The sequence below is a fragment of the Lingula anatina genome, chromosome 3 (genome assembly GCF_051362555.1).
Source record: "Lingula anatina isolate TDL-2025a chromosome 3, LinAna3.0, whole genome shotgun sequence".
NCBI lineage: Eukaryota > Metazoa > Brachiopoda > Lingulata > Lingulida > Lingulidae > Lingula > Lingula anatina.
This window is the reverse complement of record NC_141769.1, coordinates 22566805-22589779: the sequence shown is the minus strand read 5'-3', so window position 1 is coordinate 22589779 and position 22975 is coordinate 22566805. Positions and strand designations below refer to the sequence as shown.

The 22975-nt window shown below is 34.2% G+C and overlaps 1 protein-coding gene and 1 long non-coding RNA gene across 2 annotated transcripts; one reads left to right on the top strand and one right to left on the bottom strand.

Annotated features, from left to right (window-relative positions):
* Positions 1–1275: 1275 nt before the first annotated feature.
* Positions 1276–22828, bottom strand: LOC106154495 (transcriptional adapter 1). Its single transcript, XM_087009927.1, has 10 exons — positions 22697–22828; positions 21654–21690; positions 9207–9261; positions 7985–8050; positions 7668–7783; positions 7222–7300; positions 3816–3946; positions 3365–3513; positions 2961–3120; positions 1276–2403 (listed from the first exon to the last, which is right to left on the bottom strand). Exons 1-10 carry the CDS (start codon positions 22765–22767, stop codon positions 2236–2238), a joined length of 1032 nt encoding a protein of 343 aa, XP_086866053.1. The 5' UTR covers positions 22768–22828; the 3' UTR covers positions 1276–2235.
* On the top strand, positions 10188–11581 carry LOC147763086 (uncharacterized). Its single transcript, XR_015333641.1, has 2 exons — positions 10188–10695; positions 11082–11581. It is a non-coding gene; the product is annotated as an uncharacterized LOC147763086 (long non-coding RNA).
* Positions 22829–22975: the final 147 nt, after the last annotated feature.

The window sequence follows — 22975 nt, the reverse complement described above, 5'->3', positions numbered from 1 at the left end:
TCGTTCGTCCAGTCCGCGACCACGTTAAAAACGAGAATTCCGGAACAAAATATAGTACCAGAAAATTTTATAACTGGACGCAAAAAACCGGAATTCCGGTAAAAACCGGAAGACTAGCATCCCTGAACTGCATTTTGATGAATTACAATAATTATTTACATACGTATTTATTTTAATAATGCCAGTGCCCGGTCCATAGCCATTTTTCAAAGTTGATGAAAGATGTGTCTGTACATGTAGCCATCACCTGCGTCTGTCGTCTTCACTATGTGCACTCTGTGTCATAAAGAACAGTGGAAAACTGTTTAACCTTTTGTTTTCAGACTTTCAGGACTGAAGTACAGTGAAAACGTGCAGGCCCTGATATAAAATCAGCTTTATTGGACCATTTTTCCCAAAAGTTATGCTATTTTCTGATTTTTTATACAAATAATATAAAAAACGATGTACAGTTTGTCTCTAAACTTACAGAACTGATGAATATTCATTAAATGCAGGCCTAGTTGGAAATAAAAGAACTGATGAACATTCATAAAATACAGGAGTAGTTCAAAAATCTGCTTGATCTGTTTATAATTGTTGAATGCCGTTTGTTTCAATTAGTGGGTTTTTCCTCAGATTCAATTCTAAGGCATGTTAACAGTCTCGCCATTGAACTACGTAATTAGATTTGTAAGTGTTCTTTTGACATTTTCTGCAGCTTAACAATTTTGTTGATTATGTCAATTGAAAAAGATCGTAAATTGGTTATTTTGTATATGTATAGCGTTGAAAACAGAAAGCTATTTTAGTACAGTTATCTCTGGTGTTTGGTTTTTTCAAGTATGTCTTTGAAGTTCCATGGGTTTGAAGACCTTTGCTAGCCACACTTTCTAAATAGCTGTTGCCTGCAGTGCATAATTAAAAATTGGTGGTGATTATGCTGTTAAGCATTATGTAGCATTGCACCAAAACTGAAGAAAACCCCATTTTGGACACTAAAGCAACCATCTAGTGAGAAAAACCATGTCACTTCTGATTCATAAACTTACAGAAAAGTATGATAGAACTAAAACACTCTTTGAGTTGGAAAAAAGCCCAATTGGATTCTTGTTTAGAAGTGATGCCATTTTTAATGAAATGTGGATTATTCACATTTTGGCATTTTCAAAGTGTGACTTTGAACTTCCATGGAATCAACATTTGCTGGTCACATTTTCTGAATATCACTGATAATTATAGTATATTAATAAAAATTGGTGTGTTAAGTATTATATAATATTTCATCAAAATGGATAAAAAATTATCTTGTTTACTGCCACTATAAATCCGCAAAAGGGAAAACTGTAACCAACAAGAATAGATGACACGGAGCTTAAATTGGCAAACCAACTTGATTGGATTACCATATTCAAAGTGTGACTTTGAACTTCCATGGAATCAACATTTGCTGGTCACATTTTTTTAATATCACTGATAATTATAGTATATTAATAAAAATTGGTGTCTTAAGTATTATATAATATTTCATCAAAATGGATAAAAAATCATCTTGTTTACTGCCACTATAAATCTGCAAAAGGGAAAACTGTAACTAAAAAGAATCAATGACAGAGTTGGCAAACCAACTTGATTGGATTATTCTTTCTCAGTGTTGGTACATTTGACAGCTTTGCTGCTTTGTTTAATGGAACCTTGACTCCAAGATTGGGGTCATGCTTTTATTTTATTATCTACAAAGAGAATGGACATCCACCACAGCAGAAAAAAGGTTAACGTCAACGTGAAGAAGAAATACTAGTTCAAAAGGGTAATAAATTGGCAATATGGAAATAGTTTTTACTTTACCTAGCCAAAGTAGTATTTTGTAAAGCAAGTTTTAATGCTAACCTGCATGTCAAGTACTGTCAAGAAAATTATGATTGTCTAAGTATGTTGTTTCACTTTGCAGTATTGTACAAGATGGGGTGCCTAATTAGGCATGACACTCCTGCCAAAATTAACAGTCTTGGGTGAAAATATATAATTTTAAAAAATATCCAAATCACTTACATCTGAAAAACTATGTATCATGATTATCTGTAAAAATTGTTCCTTGTTCAGTCTGTCAACAGTTATTTCAAATATAAGACAACTACACTGTTCCACCAAATAATTCTACATGAAAACTTCAGCTAGGCTTAATGGCCTTGCATGCGATTTTAAATGTTTATTTAACATTACATCCTTATGCATTCCCATGGACTGTGGCTAATGCTATAGCCTAATGAACCTACTAGAGGCCAAGTCTGTTTTTATTTGCACTTCTTGTTTGTGAATATACTCTTGTTCAACTTCTTCTTTGCTGGCATGCCAAAGTTTACTGATTATCCGTTCCATATTTGTCACAAACACTGTATGGGATGGTATACAACTCCTATAGACCTGAGAAAAATATGTCAATGTTAAATATAGATTTAAATACAAGTTCATTTTAAAGATTTGCCATTTTGCCATTAGTTTTGATAATATATGATTAAAGGGATAACAACTCTTGGTATGAGATCTACATCACAATAAAAAACATTCTAAACAACTCAAAATAATATATACTAGTATATGTTTTACCACAAAATCGTGACCTCCATAGATGGCTATACTCTGTAATAATCTCCATAACATAAAAACAAACTTTTTAGAAAAAAACAGGGACTTTGATTGTAGAAATGGATTCATAAACCATTGGTAAGTATGGGGAAATTGTTGTTTGCCCCAGAAAAATTCATCTTTGGGCCAAAATGAACAGTTGCTATCCCTTAAATAAAACAACTGTGTGCTGTATACAAACCTTATTTTAAGATTTGATTTTTTATTTTGTCTCACAAGTGAAATTCACCAATCTCTTTGAAAAAAAAAGTTAAAATTTGGTGAAAATGTAGGTACAAAGGCCTAATATTGTGGGCCTTAAAACTAAATTCATTAAATTCTAAAATTTATTTTACCTCTAATGAAGCCATTAACTCATATAGAGACACTGGACTCTTGGCTGGAGATTCACTGCCCCCACAAGAGAGCTGTAAGGATGCCCCAGCTGCACCAAGTTCTAGGGACCTCTTCATGGACGGGATGTGGGTGCCTTTACTAGATACAGCAGTTGGTGCACTGAATAGGGCATTAAATGACAATTAACATCGACTAAATCCTCATGAAATGACTTATGAGAAGATTGGAGAACTTTTTAAGTACCTTCCTGTAAATATTGATAAATGTACTAGAACATAGCTTGATGTAAATATAGATAAATGTTACAGTACTGGAACATAACTTGATATAAATATAGATAAATGTACTAGAACATAATGGACTATTAATTTTCTGCCTCACTACACTAAAATTTGACAATTACCTGCCAGATATATGTTCATGCAGGCTTTCAGAGTTTCTGATGTTGTCTTGCGGAGCTTGGGTGCCCATGGCATGCTTAAATCTTCTTTCTCTCATTTGAAATCCATTACGTTGTGAAAACACTGCAGTTAGAACACATTTCAGTTGGTGCTGAAATGTTTTTAATAATTAAAAACAACTGCATTATTTCAGCAATGTTTCTAAATAAAAAGCGCCTTTTGTGAACAATCATATCATATGGACAACAATTATACAATTATCAGTTGATGAATATGAAATTTAGAAAACAGTATTACCAACTTTCTAGTTTTACCTTCAATATATTGTGTACAGCATAAAAAGATGAGATTAAAGAAGACTTAAAGGAGCTTGCCAAATCAAAACAATGAGCAGAAAATTTTAAAACCAAGATTTTAAATAATAAACCAATGCTATTTCTTGCCATTTCTTACTTCTACTGCTTGCATGACAAGCCTCACAGCATCATCTTTGACGTCCTCCAGACCTTGATCCCAGGCCATCACCAGCATCCGCCCATGCACCATGCCAATATCTGGCAACATCATCTCTCTGGTACAGAAACCTGCATCACACAGATAAAAAGGTAGTGCAGGATGTTCCCATTTCTCAAAATATATTACTTTATATTGTTTTTGCATCGTGGATATTTTTCATTATTCCTCAAAAATATTATAGTACAATAACTAGAAAAGCACTCAGAGAGCGCAAACCTCTGCCAAGACAGCAAAGTCTCCATCCAATGCTGTTTCACCCCTAAATTTTCAATATTTTTGATTATTGATTGATTATTGATCCGGATCACCAACAGAAACTAATCATCTGTTCCTTGGCCCACTTCTGACAGTTCCTGAAAATTTCATCAAAATCGGTCCATAACTCAGTTTTTTTTATTGATTGATTGATTATTGATCCGGATCACCACCAAAAACTAATCATCTATTCCTTGGCCCACTTCTGACAGTTCCTAAAATTTCATCAAAATCGGTCCATAACTTTTTGAGTTCTGTTGATGACCGACGGACAGAAAGCCAGACAGACAAACAGGGGTGAAAATATAACCTCCTTGGGGGAGGTAACAAGGCAACAAAGCTATCCAGTATACAGACAAAGGCAGACAATAATTATGCACAAAATAGGTTTTTATGTCAATCTGATGTAATAATACATAATGCTTAACAGCAAAGTTAAGACTTTGAGGCATCGAACATGTTCATTTGTACCAGTACATTGTAACTTGCTTTTCTTACTGACATGAAAAACTAATAATAATAATCACTATTTATTATAACAACAAAGGTATAAAGAAAATTTTTTCCACATTTATACCAATGTGCATCAAGTAATCAAATTTATCAATTTTATTAAAAAATAACATGTTAATATTAAATTGAATGTCATTTTTGAAAAGTTGAGCCAACTTATTTGTGACTTCGTTTGTATTATTATTTGTGATTTAATATGAAAATAACATTTACTCACACCTCATGATAAAAAATTTACAGCAAAGGTGAACAGAAAAACAATTATATCGACTCACATTTTAAGGGTTAATTACTCTTGGTTTTGGCAAAAAAATAATAAATGAATTTTCCTGGAGTAAACAATTTTCCCATACTTACCAATGGTTAATGAATCCATTTTTACATTCAAAGTTAGTCTCTGTTTTTTTTCTTAAAAGTTTTTTTTCTGACACCTGTCAATATAGCCATTAATGGAGGTCACATGGTCTAAAGACAAGCTCAGAAATCAGAATAATAGCTATAACTGCCATTTTTGTGGTACAACAATATATATTTATATTTCTATATATAGCCATTAATGGAGGTCACATGGTCTAAAGACAAGCTCAGAAATCAGAATAATAGCTACAAATATTTTTGTGGTACAACAGAATATATTATATTTCTACGAGTTGTTCACAATGTTTTCATTGTGAAATATAGATCTCATACAAAGAGTTATTATCTCTTTTTTTATTATCTCCATTTAAAATAAAGTTTATATATTAAGATAAAAATTACATTTTCATATCTAATTGAATGTCATATATATAGACGAATTGAGTTAACTTTTTTGTATGACTTTGGTATCCTAAGACAGCATGAAATCCCAGCAGGTGTCAAATTTGAACAATGTGGTAAGTGTTTACTATAATTTACATACGTAAAGGGATAACAACTCTTTGTATGAATCTATATTTCATAATTAAAACATTGTAAACAACTCAAAGAAATATAATACATTCTGTTTTACCACAAAATCAGCAGTTATATACTGACAGTCAATGAAAACGCATCATTTATTTATCAAATAATATTTTAAGTTCCTTTGGCACATTAAGAAAATAAGTTTTCGTGTGAAATATGACCCATTATTCAGTCACACAAGGTGAAATAAAGGTCAGAAAAGATAATTAAAAAAAGATCATTAAAATGCAAGGTCATGTGATCAGATCTCTTCGGTTCCGCCCAGCCTCCAGCATCCCCAGGGCCCGCAGTTGCTCTTTCAGTGTCAGATGTGGCATCACAGAACTTTTTTGTCATGTGTCATACTGGATTTGGTGACTATCTTAAATAGGCTTAATTAATCACCATATATCGAATCTGATTAATTCACACCAATCAGGAAAAACATACGATTTTGTAACAGCTGATCACAAAATCACTGAAGCGGAAATTTTAAACATCCGAGTGGTCAGCCCACTCTCTTATGACCAAACAAGTGCATTTGTACTCGTTTTTATGGTTGGAATAGATTCTTGGTAAAAGTACAAGAGTACAAAAGTACAAGAAAGTTTTCTGAAGCGTTTTCATTGACTGTCAGTATAGCAATTGTTCAGAAATCTGAGCTTGTCATTGGACCACGTGACCACCACAGATGGCTATACTCTGTAATAATCTCTTGAAAGACAATTTTATCTCTTAAAAGATTATTACAAAAAAACTTTTTAGAAAAAAAAATGGACTTAACTTGAATGTAGAAATGGATTCATTAACCATTGGTAAGTATGGGAAAATTGTTGTTTATCCCAGGAAAATTCATTTTTGGGCCAAAATGAACAGTTGTTATCCTTTTAAGGCAATATCCTGGAACATTTTCAATGTAAATTTAAGTGCTTTTTCCTAGCGGAAAACTTGGGGAATTCCAGCTTGGGGACTCCCACAAGAGCCAAATCCAATTCCTGTGCTTGTATGCCAGCAGAAACGTATTCAATATGAGTGAATTTTCCAATGAAAAACTTGAAAGAAAATGTTGGGGCACTTCCTTCTAAATGATTCTTAATATATTTCAAGAGACTTTTATGTCTAGAAAAGCATTTTATCAACAAAGCATGGGAGTGGAATATGTCCTTGTGGGCTATTCATGGACCAAATGTCACTTCCAGAAAGTTACAAGAGTTTGTTAGTCCAAGACTTTCAAGAGTTTCGAGATTACCGTATAAGTCCAAGTTACAAATTCTAGTAAATAGTTATTCTAGTAAATTGTAGTAAGTTACAAAGTTTCCAGAATACGGCCCGAATTCTGTAAGTTTAAAGAAAAAAGCTAAAATGTTTTTCTGCTAATAGTATTATCTCTGAAAGTGCAGGGTAATGGCAGGTGAGGGCTACATGTAAAAACACATCTAGACAAACTGACATTTCTTTCTCTTAAAACATTCCGTTAGAATTGGTAATTTTTAGACAGTCTGCTTTGGGCAAAGTAAAAAATGCATGTTGATATATCATTGTGACAGATGTTTCAAATTAATATCACTGTGCTGCTTTATCTCTATCTCAGTGTAACTTTATGACCTATTATTTGCAAAGCATTAACCCCTTGCAGCAAAATGTCACTTACTGATTGCCCCCTCCTCCTCTGGAGGTCCTGGCAGCACCACCGAACTATAGTTCAAGGGACTGGCTGGCTGGAACCTTTGCTGAAAATCAAGATAAACAAGGCAGCAAAGCTGTCAAATGTACAGACAAAAACCAGAAAATAATGATGCACAAAATAAGCTACTGTCAATTCTGATGCAACAATATATGATGCTTTTTAGTACAACATAATTAATCAGCAAAGTCAGCCAAATTTCTACTCTACACAACAGGTAATATTGAAGAAAGGAATATTTAAGTGCCATTTCACGAGAAAGTCAACCAAATAACAGCAAGGTGGTTTTTACTATGTGTTGACAAAGTGTAAAAAGTGTATAGTTAAGGTGACATCAGATACGGGTGATGACTTTATGTCCAGACAGTGTTAGTCAATAAAAAGGTGTTCAATAAATTCATCAATATACATACCACAAAAGCTGATCTTGTTGTTTTTGCTTTTTTGCTTTTAATTTTGTGAGATTCTTTCCTAAGTGCTTTAGCAGCTGGTGTGTACGCGAGACTGGAGCAGTTCAGATCTCTAGGCACTACAAAAATTAAATAATAATTACTGTTTCCTGATAAATTTAGCCATTGCCAGTGTTTTTTCATTAGCATCCAAATTTTACCATTTACCTTGGACAGTATACTTTGCCCTAACTGGTAAATTACCATAGTTTTCACTATTATGCAGTTGAACTTTTATTTCCAATACTAGGCTTAAACAAATGTAATGGGGGAGTACTTACTCAGCATAGAACTGTAAGTCTGACATCTAGTGAGTATAGCTAACAGAAACTCATTGTGAAGATGAACTAAAATATAATCAATGGAAATTAACATTATATAAAATATGTGGAAATCATTCAAATGAGGTGATTTTAGCTCAACATATGATACATATTTAATATTTTATCACTTTTGGATGTAACTAATTTTCCATAATTTTCTTGCTGAACAATAAAGATAGGTGACACAACATAAAACAGTATAAGACAAGTACAGGGTAAGTACAGGATTAAGCGGTCTTCCTTTCATGTTTAGGCTGTGGACCAGCTAGCACTCAGCTCTTCTCATTCTGAATGCCCCCAAAGATTTTCCAAGGGAGCATGCCCCAGGACCCCTAGATATTTAGAAAATGTGACCATTTTTTTGGATGTTTAGTCACATTTTTGGAAGTTTAACGTCAAACCTTGAAAATGCCAATATGTGAAATATGAATATCTCACAAAATCTGTATAACTTCCAGAAAAATAAACCAATCAGACCGTTTTTACTTGAAGCTGTATTTTAATCCTCTGTTTTTTTTTCTGTAAGATTCAGATTAGTGTGTACTTAGTAAGTAACATGATTTTTCTTAAAAGGTCACTATGGCCGCAGTGCCCAAAATGGGGTGTACATAAAAAGGAGATAAAATTAATCTAACCCATCATTAGTGACTTTTCAGATATTTTAGATGGAAAAAAAGTTGAGGTAATCCTTATTAGGGAAGATAAGTTTAAAGGAGCAATTGTAAGATCAAAATGGGGCAAAGAATTGTGTTGGATGGAAATGGTGACAGTGACTTTTTAGACAGACAGGGAATTGTCCTAAAATCAGTACAAACATTTACAGTGTCTGCACATAAAATCAATATTCTGAGGTTTCATTATATATATATATATATATATATATATATATATATATATATATATATGTATACAATAACATGTACCCCCATCCCCCAAAAAAAGTGTGTAAGTGGCACTTTTCTACCTTTTAATACAATAGCATATTTGCATCAATTCTGGAAATCACTTTACATTTATACTTTTATCATTTGGCATATTTTTAAGTTGGTTCAGCTTATGTAACAGGACTTCATGTCTCTTCTGATAGCATCCTTAAACTGGTCTACCTACAGATGTCATGCCAGATGCAAATTATTAAAATTATTATTTAAAATATTTGTTCCAACAATAAGATACTGACCTGCCTCCCGTGTGAGCAATCTTCTGGCCTCCAAATCAAAGTCTTCTCTTGACATCTATCAAAAAAACAGGAGGTCAAACTTTGAGTAGTGTTTATAGAGTGCACCTTGAAACTTGGAATAACCCCATTAGTAGCAGTAGCTATAATTTTTCTACACTGTTATTATCTAGAACTTTTTTCAGGCAATTTTGGTCTTGTTTTTCATAATATTGACCTTGTTTGTGTAAAAGGGCTCTTGAACACCCTTTTTCATTTAAATTCAAATATCTTGGTGTTAAATGCAGGTCTTTATTATAGGTATACGGTGTTTTTCTTAATATATCAACTGAAATTGTCAAAATGTTCAAGTGACAGCTGTAAGAGATCTGGATATTGACAGGGTTTATAATAATTATTTCCTGCATCTAATTATTCAATAATGCATCTACCTTATCTCAGAAACTAGAGGATCAGAGAGGCGATACCGCCTCCGAATATTGTACCACCAGCTGGAGCAAGCGCATTCGTATAGACCCCCACATACACAAAATAAGGGACACAGGCACCAGTTTTGTGCTTGACAAGCTGTAAAAATGCAATCAACAAGAATTTTTAAACTTTTGCAAAAAATATATATGGTACAATCAAATTTAAGTTCTTCGTAAGATAGGTCAAGGGTCAATTTCAAGGTCACAGTAAATTGCCAGTATATGACTTCCTATTCAAGTTCAAGAGTAACTATGGACCTATCTCTGCCAGTTTTGGAGACAAAAGGAAAGCAAAATTTGCAAAGTTCAGTTCATGGTGAAAAGTAGGTCAAAGGTCAATTTTAAGGTCACATTTAGATTGCCAGTATATGACTTCCTATTCAAGTTCAATAGTAACTATGGACCTATCTCTGCCAGTTTTGGAGATAAAAGGGAAGCAAAATTTGCAAAGTTCAGTTTATGGTGAAAAGTAGGTTAAAGGTAAATTTTAAGGTCACATTTAGATTGCCAGTATCAGACATGCTGAAACTGTCGGTCCGATCGGTCATGACCGGCAAAATTGGTCTGGACCGGTAAAATATTGTACTTTGTCGGTCCAAAGGACCGACAAGAGTTTTAAGAGCCGCCATTTTGAATTAACAGTTAGCGTTCGATGTGCTTCAGAAATAAAATTATATAAAATCCACATCATTTTTTCTTCCATTTACTAATCTAGTGACACGTAAAAATGACCACATTTCGGTCACATTCACTTACAAAGTACGCTAGCCAATCGTATTATCCCTCTCTCAAACGAATGGGTTCTTCCCCATGGGGAATCCACCTGCTCTCGATAATTACGCGCCCCGTCATTGGTATATTGGCCGCGACACACAGACAGCTATCACGAGGGCGGTCCACGCTGCCAAGCACATGTAAACATGCAGGAAAAAATGTTTACTGCTTAACTTGGACGCCTGACTCCTTTCTCAAGAACAATTATTCATATAGGAACCAAGGATAATGACGCCTGACCTTCGAAGGTACGTATACATCGTTATTCGTTCTTTTAGGGAGAAAAAAGCGTTGATAGTAGCCTACATGTAAATGAGGTCACCCGATTCACTCAGTAAAAACGATTTCAGAATTATATAGGACTGAATATTATGCGTAATCAATGGTGATTGTAACGATATTTAACTAATGGGTACTTTCGTTTGCATTCAGTGCCTTCCGCATTGCGACGTTTAACGTAAAAAAAGTTTGACAGTTCGGTCGCTTCCGCGAACCTACCGAAAAAACTCGATCCGTGGTGTATGAACATAATGGTTCACAGATTTTAAATATCCCGTAAGCATAAACGCGATACCTGTTACCAGTACCAGTTACAGTTTTCATATTATCAGTATGTACATTTTTATTATTTTAGATTATGATATCGTCGAGTCCTGACCAGGAAGCCGTTCGTTTCCATGCAGATGAGACAGATACAGTGAAGTGGCTAGCATGTTTCATGCATTGGCACTCCCATTCGGACTACAATCTTTACTGTTTGTGTAGCATCAAAATTTGCAAATTATTTTCAAGGAAAGGAGAAATAGACCAAGAGCAAATTTTGCTACTGTTGAACAGTGGAAATGATTTTTTTTCATTTAATTTTTTATCAAATTCATTTCAATTTGAAACAATATTAATTTTTTTGAGAAATTGATCATGATAAAATTTATAATTAACCTAAATTTATGACAGGGATGTGAAATATATGATGAATTTCTTTAAGCCGTACGTGCACTATTGAATTAAAGGACAAAGGACTAAGTGTGAAATTCAAGGACTTTCAAAGGAAGAAACAAAATCAAGCTCTTCTAAAGGCCTGTATGAACCCTGGAACTTGTGAAATGAGTACAACAATAAAGCAGTGCTTCACAAGTGTGTGTTTTTGTTTTTTTTTTTTTTAATTTACAACATGTCCAAATTATTTAATAGTATTACTGAATATGTATTTACAAGAGTTACTTCTGTGTACTACTATGCAACAAAACGTTTCCATTACTGAATGGACATTTTCGGTCCGGCAAAAGTCCATTCGGTCCGGCAAAGTTTTCATCACTGCCGGTCCGATTGTCCGGCAGTTCTGAAAAGTTTTCAGCATGTCTGTCAGTATATGACTTTCTATTCAAGTTCAATAGTAACTATGGACCTATCTCAGCCAGTTTTGGAGATAAAAGAAAAGCAAAATTTGCAAAATTCAGTTCATGGTGTAAAGTAGGTCAAAGGTCAATTTTAAGGTCACATTTAGATTGCCAGTATATGACTTCCTATTCAAGTTCAATAGTAACTACGGACCTATCTCTGCCAGTTTTGGAGATAAAAGGGAAGCAAAATTTGCAAAGTTCAGTTCATGGTGAAAAGTAGGTCAAAAGTCAATTTTAAGGTCACATATAGATTGCCAGTATATGACTTCCTATTCAAGTTCAATAGTAACTACGGACCTATCTCTGCCAGTTTTGGAGATAAAAGGAAAGCAAAATTTGCAAAGTTCAGTTCATGGTGAAAAGTAGGTCAAAGGTCAATTTTAAGGTCACATATAGATTGCCAGTATATGACTTCCTCTTCAAGTTCAATAGTAACTACGGACCTATCTCTGCCAGTTTTGGAGATAAAAGGAAAGCAAAATTTGCAAAGTTCAGTTCATGGTGAAAAGTAGGTCAAAGGTCAATTTTAAGGTCACATATAGATTGCCAGTATATGACTTCCTATTCAAGTTCAATAGTAACTACGGACCTATCTCTGCCAGTTTTGGAGATAAAAGGAAAGCAAAATTTGCAAAGTTCAATTCATGGTGAAAAGTAGGTCAAAGGTCAATTTCAAGGTCACATTTAGATTGCCAGTATATGACTTTCTATTCAAGTTCAATAGTAACTACGGACCTATCTCAGCCAGTTTTGGAGATAAAAGAAAAGCAAAATTTGCAAAATTCAGTTCATGGTGTAAATTAGTTCAAAGGTCAATTTTAAGGTCACATTTAGATTGCCAGTATATGACTTCCTATTCAAGTTCAATAGTAACTATGGACCTATCTCTGCCAGTTTTGGAGATAAAAGGGAAGCAAAATTTGGAAAGTTCAGTTCATGGTGAAAAGTAGGTCAAAGGTCAATTTTAAGGTCACATATAGATTGCCAGTATATGACTTCCTATTCAAGTTCAATAGTAACTACGGACCTATCTCTGCCAGTTTTGGAGATAAAAGAAAAGCAAAATTTGCAAAGTTCAATTCATGGTGAAAAGTAGGTCAAAGGTCAATTTTAAGGTCACATATAGATTGCCAGTATATGACTTCCTATTCAAGTTCAATAGTAACTACGGACCTATCTCTGCCAGTTTTGGAGATAAAAGGAAAGCAAAATTTGCAAAGTTCAGTTCATGGTGAAAAGTAGGTCAAAGGTAAATTTCAAGGTCACATTTAGATTGCCAGTATATGACTTCCTATTCAAGTTCAATAGTAACTACGGACCTATCTCTGCCAGTTTTGGAGATAAAAGGGAAGCAAAATTTGCAAAGTTCAGTTCATGGTGAAAAGTAGGTCAAAGGTCAATTTTAAGATCACATTTAGATTGCCAGTATATGACTTCCTATTCAAGTTCCATAGTAACTATGGACCTATCTCTGCCAGTTTTGGAGATAAAAGGGAAGCAAAATTTGCAAAGTTCAGTTCATGGTGAAAAGTAGGTCAAAGGTCAATTTTAAGGTCACATATAGATTGCCAGTATATGACTTCCTATTCAAGTTCAATAGTAACTATGGACCTATCTCTGCCAGTTTTGGAGATAAAAGGAAAGCAAAATTTGCAAAGTTCAATTCATGGTGAAAAGTAGGTCAAAGGTCAATTTCAAGGTCACATTTAGATTGCCAGTATATGACTTTCTATTCAAGTTCAATAGTAACTACGGACCTATCTCAGCCAGTTTTGGAGATAAAAGGGAAGCAAAATTTGCAAAGTTCAGTTCATGGTGAAAAGTAGGTCAAAGGTCAATTTCAAGGTCACAGAAAGATAGCCAGTATATGACTTCCTATTCAACTTCAATAGTAACTATGGACCTATCTCTGCCAGTTTTGGAGATATAAGGGACTAAATGTTATAATTTTGGAGTTACCATAATGTGCCTTAAATTTCGTACAGAAAAAATTAATTAAAATAAAGAAAATGTTATTTTGGTCAAAATTCTTGAAATAGGAGGTGCTCTGAAGTTTCAGAAGTTCAAATTTGATGAAATAATGTCATTTTTGAACACAAGTTGTCTGCTTTGCCAAGCCTTATATTTTATTTTTCCAGAGTTCAAAATTTATTATCCATTACCGTACTGCACATTTTGCTTTTACCACCAATATGTACTTTTTGATACAGCGTAACTCGAAAACCGTATGGAATACAAAAAAACCGAGACCACCTCCAGTGTTGGGCTTTACATGCTCTACAAAATGCAAAAAAGAATGGGTCTCTAGCATTAACGGTTCCCGAATTAGAGACAGTTTTCAGTTTCGGTATCTTATGGCCGCTACTCCCGTGAAAATGCACCGATTGACTCCAAATTCATAGAGATGAAAGATGACCTGAAGGGTAACACTTTCCAATAATATTATTGGTTAAGTCTGTGTAGTGTCTGAATAACAGGGCCAAAAAAATTTTTTTCGTAAAAAATTTCATTTTTTTGAAAATTTTGGCCCATTTGACCTTGAAGTAAAGGTCAAAGGTCAAATCCAAGGGTATATTTGAAATCTATACATATAACTTTTGGAAAGCCGTCTATAGAAATTTTTCCCATAACTCCTTCCGTAGGGTAGATAATTAGCATTTAATTTTGCCATTTTTAGACAAGGGTGCATTGTAATGAGTGCCACACCCAGACCCCAATACCGACAAAGCCCAAATTTTACGTGGAACGAGTTGAGATTATAGTTGACCTAAATCCATGAGATGGGTACGGGGGCCCTTACCGTCTAGGAGGAGAAGCGGTAACGGTAGCCGTCCGGCGGAGCCGGCGGAGCCGGCGGAACGATCCGGACGGGACCGAAACCATGTGTACCGCCAGCGCTAACGCTGGTGGTACAATTAGCATAGGTGACGGCAGGTGTAAAAGCTTCAATCAAGTGACGTCATTTTGGTTTAATTGCTTTTGATATGGAGTTATGAGCCCCTAATTACAGATTAAAACAAGGCAGCAAAGCTGTCAAATGTACAGACAAAAAACAGAAAATAAAGTTGCAAAATAGGTCATTTTGTCAATTTTGATACAATAATAAATAATGCATATAATAGCACTGTCAGTCAACACTGAATCTGAATCATGCACAACAGGTAACATGGTCAATAACAGGAGCGGACCCAGAGATATTTTCTGACAGTATTCCAAAGTATCTATGTTGATCCATCCTCTATTTTGATGGTCTTCCAACAGAAAAAAAATAGATACCGGTCAATATAAACTTAAAAAACTTACCGTCTTCCGGAAGACCCAGAAGATGGTCTCAATCCATTCCTTCAATAAGATTACAGTTTCAGGACCATGAGAGTTCAAATTCACATGATGAAAGTCCCAATATTTGAAAAATGATGACAGTGCATAAAATAATATTACACAATGTTTTAAGACATAAAAACCAATACAACTGCTTATGTGGAAATACAGAAAATGTGCAGAGCCTCAGGCGGATGGGAGTCAAGTCAAATATGCCAGTGTTTGAGAAAAAATTAAAAAGGAAAACATAGCAAAACTAGAAAACCACTCCGAGAGCGCAGACCTCTGCCAAGGCAGCAATTTTTGATTATTGATTGATTATTGATCTGAACCACCACCAAAAACTAATCATTGTCCTCCTTGACCCACTTCTGACAGTTCCTGAAAATTTCATAAAATTCGGTCCATAACTTTTGAGTTATGTTGATGACAGAAAAACAGGGGTGAAAACATAACCTCCTTGGCAGAGGTAAATATTATTCCAATGAAGCTGCTATTCAAACTTTTAATCTTTGAGTTTGATATATATATATATTAAAAACTTATTTGCAATACTAAACAAAATTTACCTGCATAATTATCACTGCTTCCTTATTATTAATCTCTGCTTCCTTATTATTAATCTAGCAGAGAGCTTAACCTTTGGGAGTTTACAGGGAAATATCAACAAGTGTGCTTTATGTAATCTCATTTAATGGCCTATTAATTAGGCAAATGACTTTAAAACTCTGAACTTAGCCTAGTGATACCCAAGGGAAATTTACAGACTGGCCCTCTCAAAGGTCTTCAGGCCCATAAGTCACACCTTAAGAAAAGCACAAAACAATAATGCACAAAATAGGAGACTACCAATTCTGATGCAATAATACATTATGTTTAACTGCACAGTCAACATCAAATTTTAATTATGCACAACAGGTAACACCGACGAAAGTACAAGCATGAGTCTTCAGGTCCATCAGAGTTCAAGTTTATACTTAGAAAGTGCCAGAATGAGAAAAATGAAAATTTCACAAAAAATGCATAAATTTAATAAAAATGATAATCCAATAGAGCTGGTTTTCTAATGTGAGCTGTATGTCAATCCTAAGAATCATTCTTGTAAGACAAGTTGAAAAAATAGAAAGTAACAGTTTTCTTTCCATAACCTTAATGGTGGCAGTGCACAAAGTAGGTTTTTTGTCAATTTTGATGCAACATTACATAATGATTAACTGTATAAATGCCACCAATTTTTAAATATCTACTATTAAAAACATGGACATTAAGAAAATTTGATTACCACTGGGCTTCATGTCCAAGGGAGCTCCAAGTCCCACACTGAAAATTCCAGTATGTGAAAGATAAAAATTTTCACAAAAAATCTTTATAACTTCCAGAAAATTAACTAATGAGACAGATTTTCCAACTGAAGCTGTATTTTAGTCCTATGTTTCTTTCCTTTAAGTGTGAAAAGAGCAAGTGACATGGTTTTCCTTTAAAGGTCACTACGGAGGCAGTGCCCAAAATAGGGTTTTGTTTAATTTTGATGCAATATTACACAATGCTTAACAGCATAATAACATCAGTTTTTTAATGATAAAATAAAACTATCACGGATATTCAGAAAATGTGACTAGCCCATAGAGTTCAGAGTCACACTTTGAAAATCCCAAAATCTAAACAAGAGAAAACTGTATTGAAAAGAGTTTATTTCCATTTTCAACATATTTACATAAAACATAAAACAAAATAAAACATTTTTACATAAAACAAAATAATCAATTTACTGTCATTTTTATATGATCAATTAAAAAATGTTGTCAAAGGAAAAATATCAATAGAACATATTTAAATGTCTAACTTGCTCCAGTCTGAGATTCTTAACTTAGTGAATGATTGAATCTGACGAACTGCAATGATATGACTTCCTTTCCATTTTTGATACTTTATTACACAATGCACAATAAAAGGTGTACCGTCATTTTTATATAATCAACTAACAATATTTTTAAGAAGCAGAAAATGTCAAAACAACACTTTTACATATCTAATTCGTTCCATAATGAGACTGTAAACATGCCTAAGAATTAAATCTGAAGAAAAACCACTTATATACAAAAAGGCTAATAACTTCAACAAAACTTAACTGATCAAGCTTATTTTCAAACTAGATCTGTATACTAGTCAGACTGATCACTCCTGTGAGTTTCAAGACAAAAGGCTGATTGGTTTTCCTTAAAATGCATTATCAGTGTTGCATATATGCTGAATTATGGAAAAAAACAGCAGAACTTTTGTAAAAATAGTTCAATCAAGCCAATTTTCGAACTTGACCTGCGTATTATGAATATTCATAAGTTCTGTAAGTTTCAATCCAAAAGGAAAATCATTTTTACACTTATCATGTTATCAGTGTTATAAAAATGCTGAAAAAAAAAAAAAAAATTGCCCTATCATGCTGATTTTCAAACTTGATCTGTGTATTATGAATATTCATCACTTCTGTAAGTTTCAAGCCAAAAGGTAAAATGGTTTTCCACTTATCATGTTATCGGTGCTGCATATATGCTGAAAAGAGTGAAAAAACAGCATAAGTTCCCTAAAAATGACCCGATCATGCTGATTTTCGAACTTGACCTACCTATTATAAAAGTTCATCAGTTCTGTAAGTTTCAAGCCAAAAGGTAAAACAGTTTTTCACTTATCATGTTATCGGTGGTGAAAGTGCACGGTGACAATGACGACGACGACAGATGCAGGTGATGGCTATATGTACAGACACATCTGTGTCTGTACTTAAAAAAACAAAGGCATTATTTTCCTTCATTAACAATAAAATCTGAAGGCTTTTTATAAAAATCTCTTGCAGGGTTTTGAAGTACTAAGTGCTGTCATCTTGTTGGCATTTGAACAGTGTTCGTGGGTGCTCAGGTAGAAGAGAAATTTGAGAAACTAATATGCTATTCTTACCACCAAACAGCAATTAAATTATGACATTTCTGTAAATGCTAAGCTTTTAAGTCAGTATAGCACTAAAGACTTATCTTTTATCCCAGACTGAGACAAAACTTGTCATGCATGACCCGTGGTCCGATGCTTTTCGTAAAGTCTACTAGTGTACCTTTACCTAAGCACTGTATGTGCTGCCCAAAGTGCAAGATAACAGTCAATACAGTTGGCTTGGGGTGCAAAACAGCATTATTATCATCATTAAGGGGGGTTTCATTAAGATAATAAAAGAATCAACTAAGACATGCATTGTTACGTTAAAGGGTTTGCTTCATGCCGTCAGAATGGCCTGAACGGAACATATTCTTCAGAAAACATGCCCAACTAACGATATCTTTATCCAAATACACAAATTAAAAGCTCATTTTGTAAATTTTTGGCTTTAAAAAACGTCCTATTTGCTCGGCCTGGGAGTTAATGAGCTATGTGGTCACGTGGTCCAATGAAGACAATCGAGCCACTGGAGAACAGAGCGTGCTTAGCTGTCAAACTGAGCTGCATTGTCCACCTGTAAGATGACTTCTCTGGCTTCTGATAAAAGTTTATACTCATTCAAATCTCTTACCCGAGGGGTCTAAATCCTCGTGAAGCTGTGTAAAACCATTTCCCGTCTAGTCATTTCTTTAACAAGCATTTCATTATGGTTATCCCAAGTTGTATAAAACACTGCATTTGAATGAGTTAAGAGAAATGTTGATTATTGCATATGAGGTCCATGTTATTTGTGAAATTCAATTTATTTTATTAAACCGCTGACACTCCGTCTTGCATACTTTTATTAAACTGAGGTAAACAATTCCTGTTACCTTTACAAGTCCTATCTTAATCATCCATCTACCTGGAACTTCCTTTACCTCTTAATTAGAGGGTTAAATGGCATTCAATTTGTCTTGCTTGTATCGAACGCACTCTCTATCTAAGCTTTACTCCAGTTATCTCAGGTAAAAATCTACCTGTGCGTTAGTTACAAAGCGCAGCTCCCGTAGACCTGGGGGTACTAGATAAAATCTGAACACCAGGTTTATCGAGGAGCTAGAGAAAGAAAGGAAGAATTTTTCCTGCACAACTTCATAGGAATTTTAACACGGACTTAATCCAGCTTAGACCTCCAAACTAACAGGGTGACATGGGCAATTTTCACAAACAAATCATAAAACTATATTTCAGTTAACCGCCTTTAAAATAAATATACCTTTCTGGGTAAATTAAAATAGTTATTAAATCGCAAGAATATTTTTGACTTAAATGATGATTTTATTATTAATGGAAATTAAGCTACTATATGAGGTACATTTGCTGTGATTACGCTGTCCTTCATGTTTTGCGTAAGTCTACATTTTGCTGTATGTGCTTGTAATCTTTTTAAATATGTGCGTACAATTTTTGCAGGTCTGGTTACCCCCCTGTTATGTGATGAGAGTATTAATTTGGCAATTAGTTCCTTAGCTTATTTGAATAGAATTGCAGTGTAAAATTTTCAACAAGATGTTGGCGAAGTAGCCCATTACTCTTTGTAGGTATTTCCCCCGTCAAAGTTTGTCTAAAATTATCTTTCAATCTTTACTCTTTCAAAGACAGTATAAAGTTACCTGACATATTTTCGTGTAAACTTAATGACAAGCCAAGTGTCTCCAGTTCATTCCGTACTCAATTTTACCCAAGCAAATTTTTTTCTTGAGTAGATCTTTATAGCACGGTGTTATAAGCTTACAAATTTGCAAAAAAAAAATTGCGTACTGACGCAGAATTTGCGTTTCAAGTTATAAAATAATCAATCTTTTAAATTATTTAATATTTCAGATGAAATAATCTTCAGAAACAAATCCTCAAAGCATAAACGAATTAGGATAACGAACCATTTTATTATAGCAGTTCCCATTTTTTCTTTAATATAACGCTCTTTTTCCTGTTTTTCCTCAACACGTTTTCTTCCACGGAAGCTTCAAGATACCCTGAGAGCAATTTCTTTTATTTATGTTCGCGACCGTGTTTGAACTTAATTGTTTAAGTATTGATACTTAACGTCATTTACAAATACCAATAAAATAACCCCATGAAATAAATGAGATATATTGAAAAATATGAAAGCCCACCAAGACGAGTTTCATACCTGTTATTACCTGGCTTGGGAATTGCAGCGGTGCATAATTAACAGGTTTGTTGTAAACGAGCTTTTGGTCAACTACAAAGCATTTAAAATGCATCAGCAATCAGTAAGTTTGCCAACTGATGACAGTTAATCTGAAAGACTACCAGCTCTTGATATGATCTAAACCACCTGAGGTGACCATGATCTAGAGCATCGCAACTATTGTCACTGAAGTTAGTAAGTCACGGAAGACCGTCACAGACAAAGAAAGATTGTCAAAGAGAGCTGCAATTTTGGTGAATCCCACGGCAACACACCGAGGCATAACGAAAATTCCTCAACTCCGTTCAACACAACTTTCCTTAACTTCTACGTCTGTATAGTATGCACCATGCAGCTCAGTTGAGTCTCATAGACCTTTATCGTGATTGTCGTCACAGTACCACGTGACCCAGATCTGTTGCTTCATTTTTGCATATTGAGGTGAGGTTTACTAAAACGCTTTTTTTTCTACTAATAGATTGTTTTTATAATTTTTAAATGGCGGGGATCGATTAAAACATACCTCTAGTGTATAGATTGAGTGCTGTATCTTCAAAATTCGAGAAATGGATTTTTACATGAACATTGTCCTTTAAGGTATTTTAAATGAGGACTTGGTGTGAGACTGTGATCGGTAGTTTTGCTTGAGGTGCACAATACCATCATCATCAGTAGGAATTTCTTTACCAAGAGAGGTAATTAAGCTGCAATAAAAAGTGAATGTTCCTAATATATCAAGCTTTCCTTTATAAACCGTTATCCACATAAAAGGCTACGTTGACACCAACTGGTGTTTTTCGCTGCCTCAAAGCGATGAGAGAGTGTACTCATGAATAAAACCCAGCCTTACTTTAACAGTGAAACCTACTGCAGATCACCTCTCATGGCCTCTCCCTTTGTCTGCTCGTTTCCCCATGAAAAAAAGATTCTGGTTCCTCAACATCAGAATCAATTTTCTATAGTTTCTGATTGCTGTAACTGTTTTTCAAAAAGAAACTGTTCCATAGTTTCCAGGTTTTTTACAAAGGGCATTGGTTTCTTCAGATCACAATGTTTTGTCCCGAGCCCTCTATTCACAGAACAGCTGTGAAGGCTACCTGTGCGCCATAGATACCAATTTGCAGCTATTTCTGCTTCACCTCATGGCAAAGAGAGACTATAATGCCCAGCCTGCCTTCCGCAGTAAATACTACCCATGTGCCATTAATATTGAAGATTGTTCGCATACCCTTTGTAATCATAAATTCTATACTTTTCATCTAAATGAATTATTTAATTAAGTGAAGCCATATACTCTTTTATACTTAAAGTAAAGAGATGTCTCTTAATTTTAAGTTTTTTATCTTTAGATAATCTTACTTACCTTTTGCTTGAACCAGGATCTAAGATTGTGAAAATATCTGAAATAAAAGTGTAGATCATGTTTACTTATAAATTTCATAATTTGCTCTAATTCTTTGATAGAGGTTTGACAATCATGCCCTTTTATAAGGCAAGATTAATTAATTTGAAAAAATACATCAATTTGGTCGATTGATTAAATTAAAATACAACAATATAAACCTCTGAAAAAGTCAGATGGTTTGGTCCATCTGCTAAAACGTCTTGCTGGAATTATCACAATTTACTCAAAGTTCTACCTGAGAATAGCCCAAATTTATGCTTAAACATGCGTTCCAAACATTTTCTCCTTTTTAGATTTTATTTTGCTGTGTACAATCTCTGCTAACATACTTTTGCATCATTCTCCCACCCTTAAAATTTTTAATGTTAATCAAAATTTCACAGGTTACTTTAATCTATGTCTCTGCTATTTAAATAAATTTGGTTAAGTAGTTTGGATATTTACTTACTTGATTATTAATCCTTTTTTAAATAAAGTTTTTTTTTACCAATGAGATAACAGCAAATTTTCACTCCTGTGATAGCCTTACCTCTCACAACATTTGGAAGACAAAGAGTATGTAACAAACACATTGAAATTAATACATGAATTGCCAAACTAATTTATAGGCATTGTAGCGGTTAAAAGTCACCACACAAATTTATTGATAAAAATATTTTGGATATCACAGAATTATAATGGTGGTGGGGGGGGGGGGGGGGGGGGGTTCTGCAAAACCCCTGATAATTATGCGTCAACCAATTCGACATTAGAGCCACAAAAATATCAACATTTTGTTTTGTAAGCTCCATAACATGAAATATTTTTCAATGAAACCTGTAAGTGTCACTAACTGAAACAAATGACAGCTACGAAGAAAACCACGACGGAACCGAGGCCCGAGTCTGATAAACATAGACTTTTTCCTATTTTAGTACAAAATCCTTGAAAGAAACGCCCGTTTTTATTTTTTAAAATAATCTTTTTTTAATTTTTTCTTGTGTGACTCCCTTCGAACTCACAATGTTATGCTGTCCCCTAGAGCTTCGGCTAATTTCTTTCTCGCAACGTTCAGCTCTGCGGAGGCCGCCATGATGTAGACGGAACTAACCGAAATTTGCCGAATGATTATAACGAAATACCGTTTCTGCGGACGTGGCATTTAGTTATTCCATCAAATAACCTCCCCGACCTTAATCAATTTCTGCGCTCTATAAACTCAATTGGTTGCTATTAGAATATATTATGTACGATATATATTTTATAAAATAAGATGTTTTACATAAAAAATTAAAAAGTAA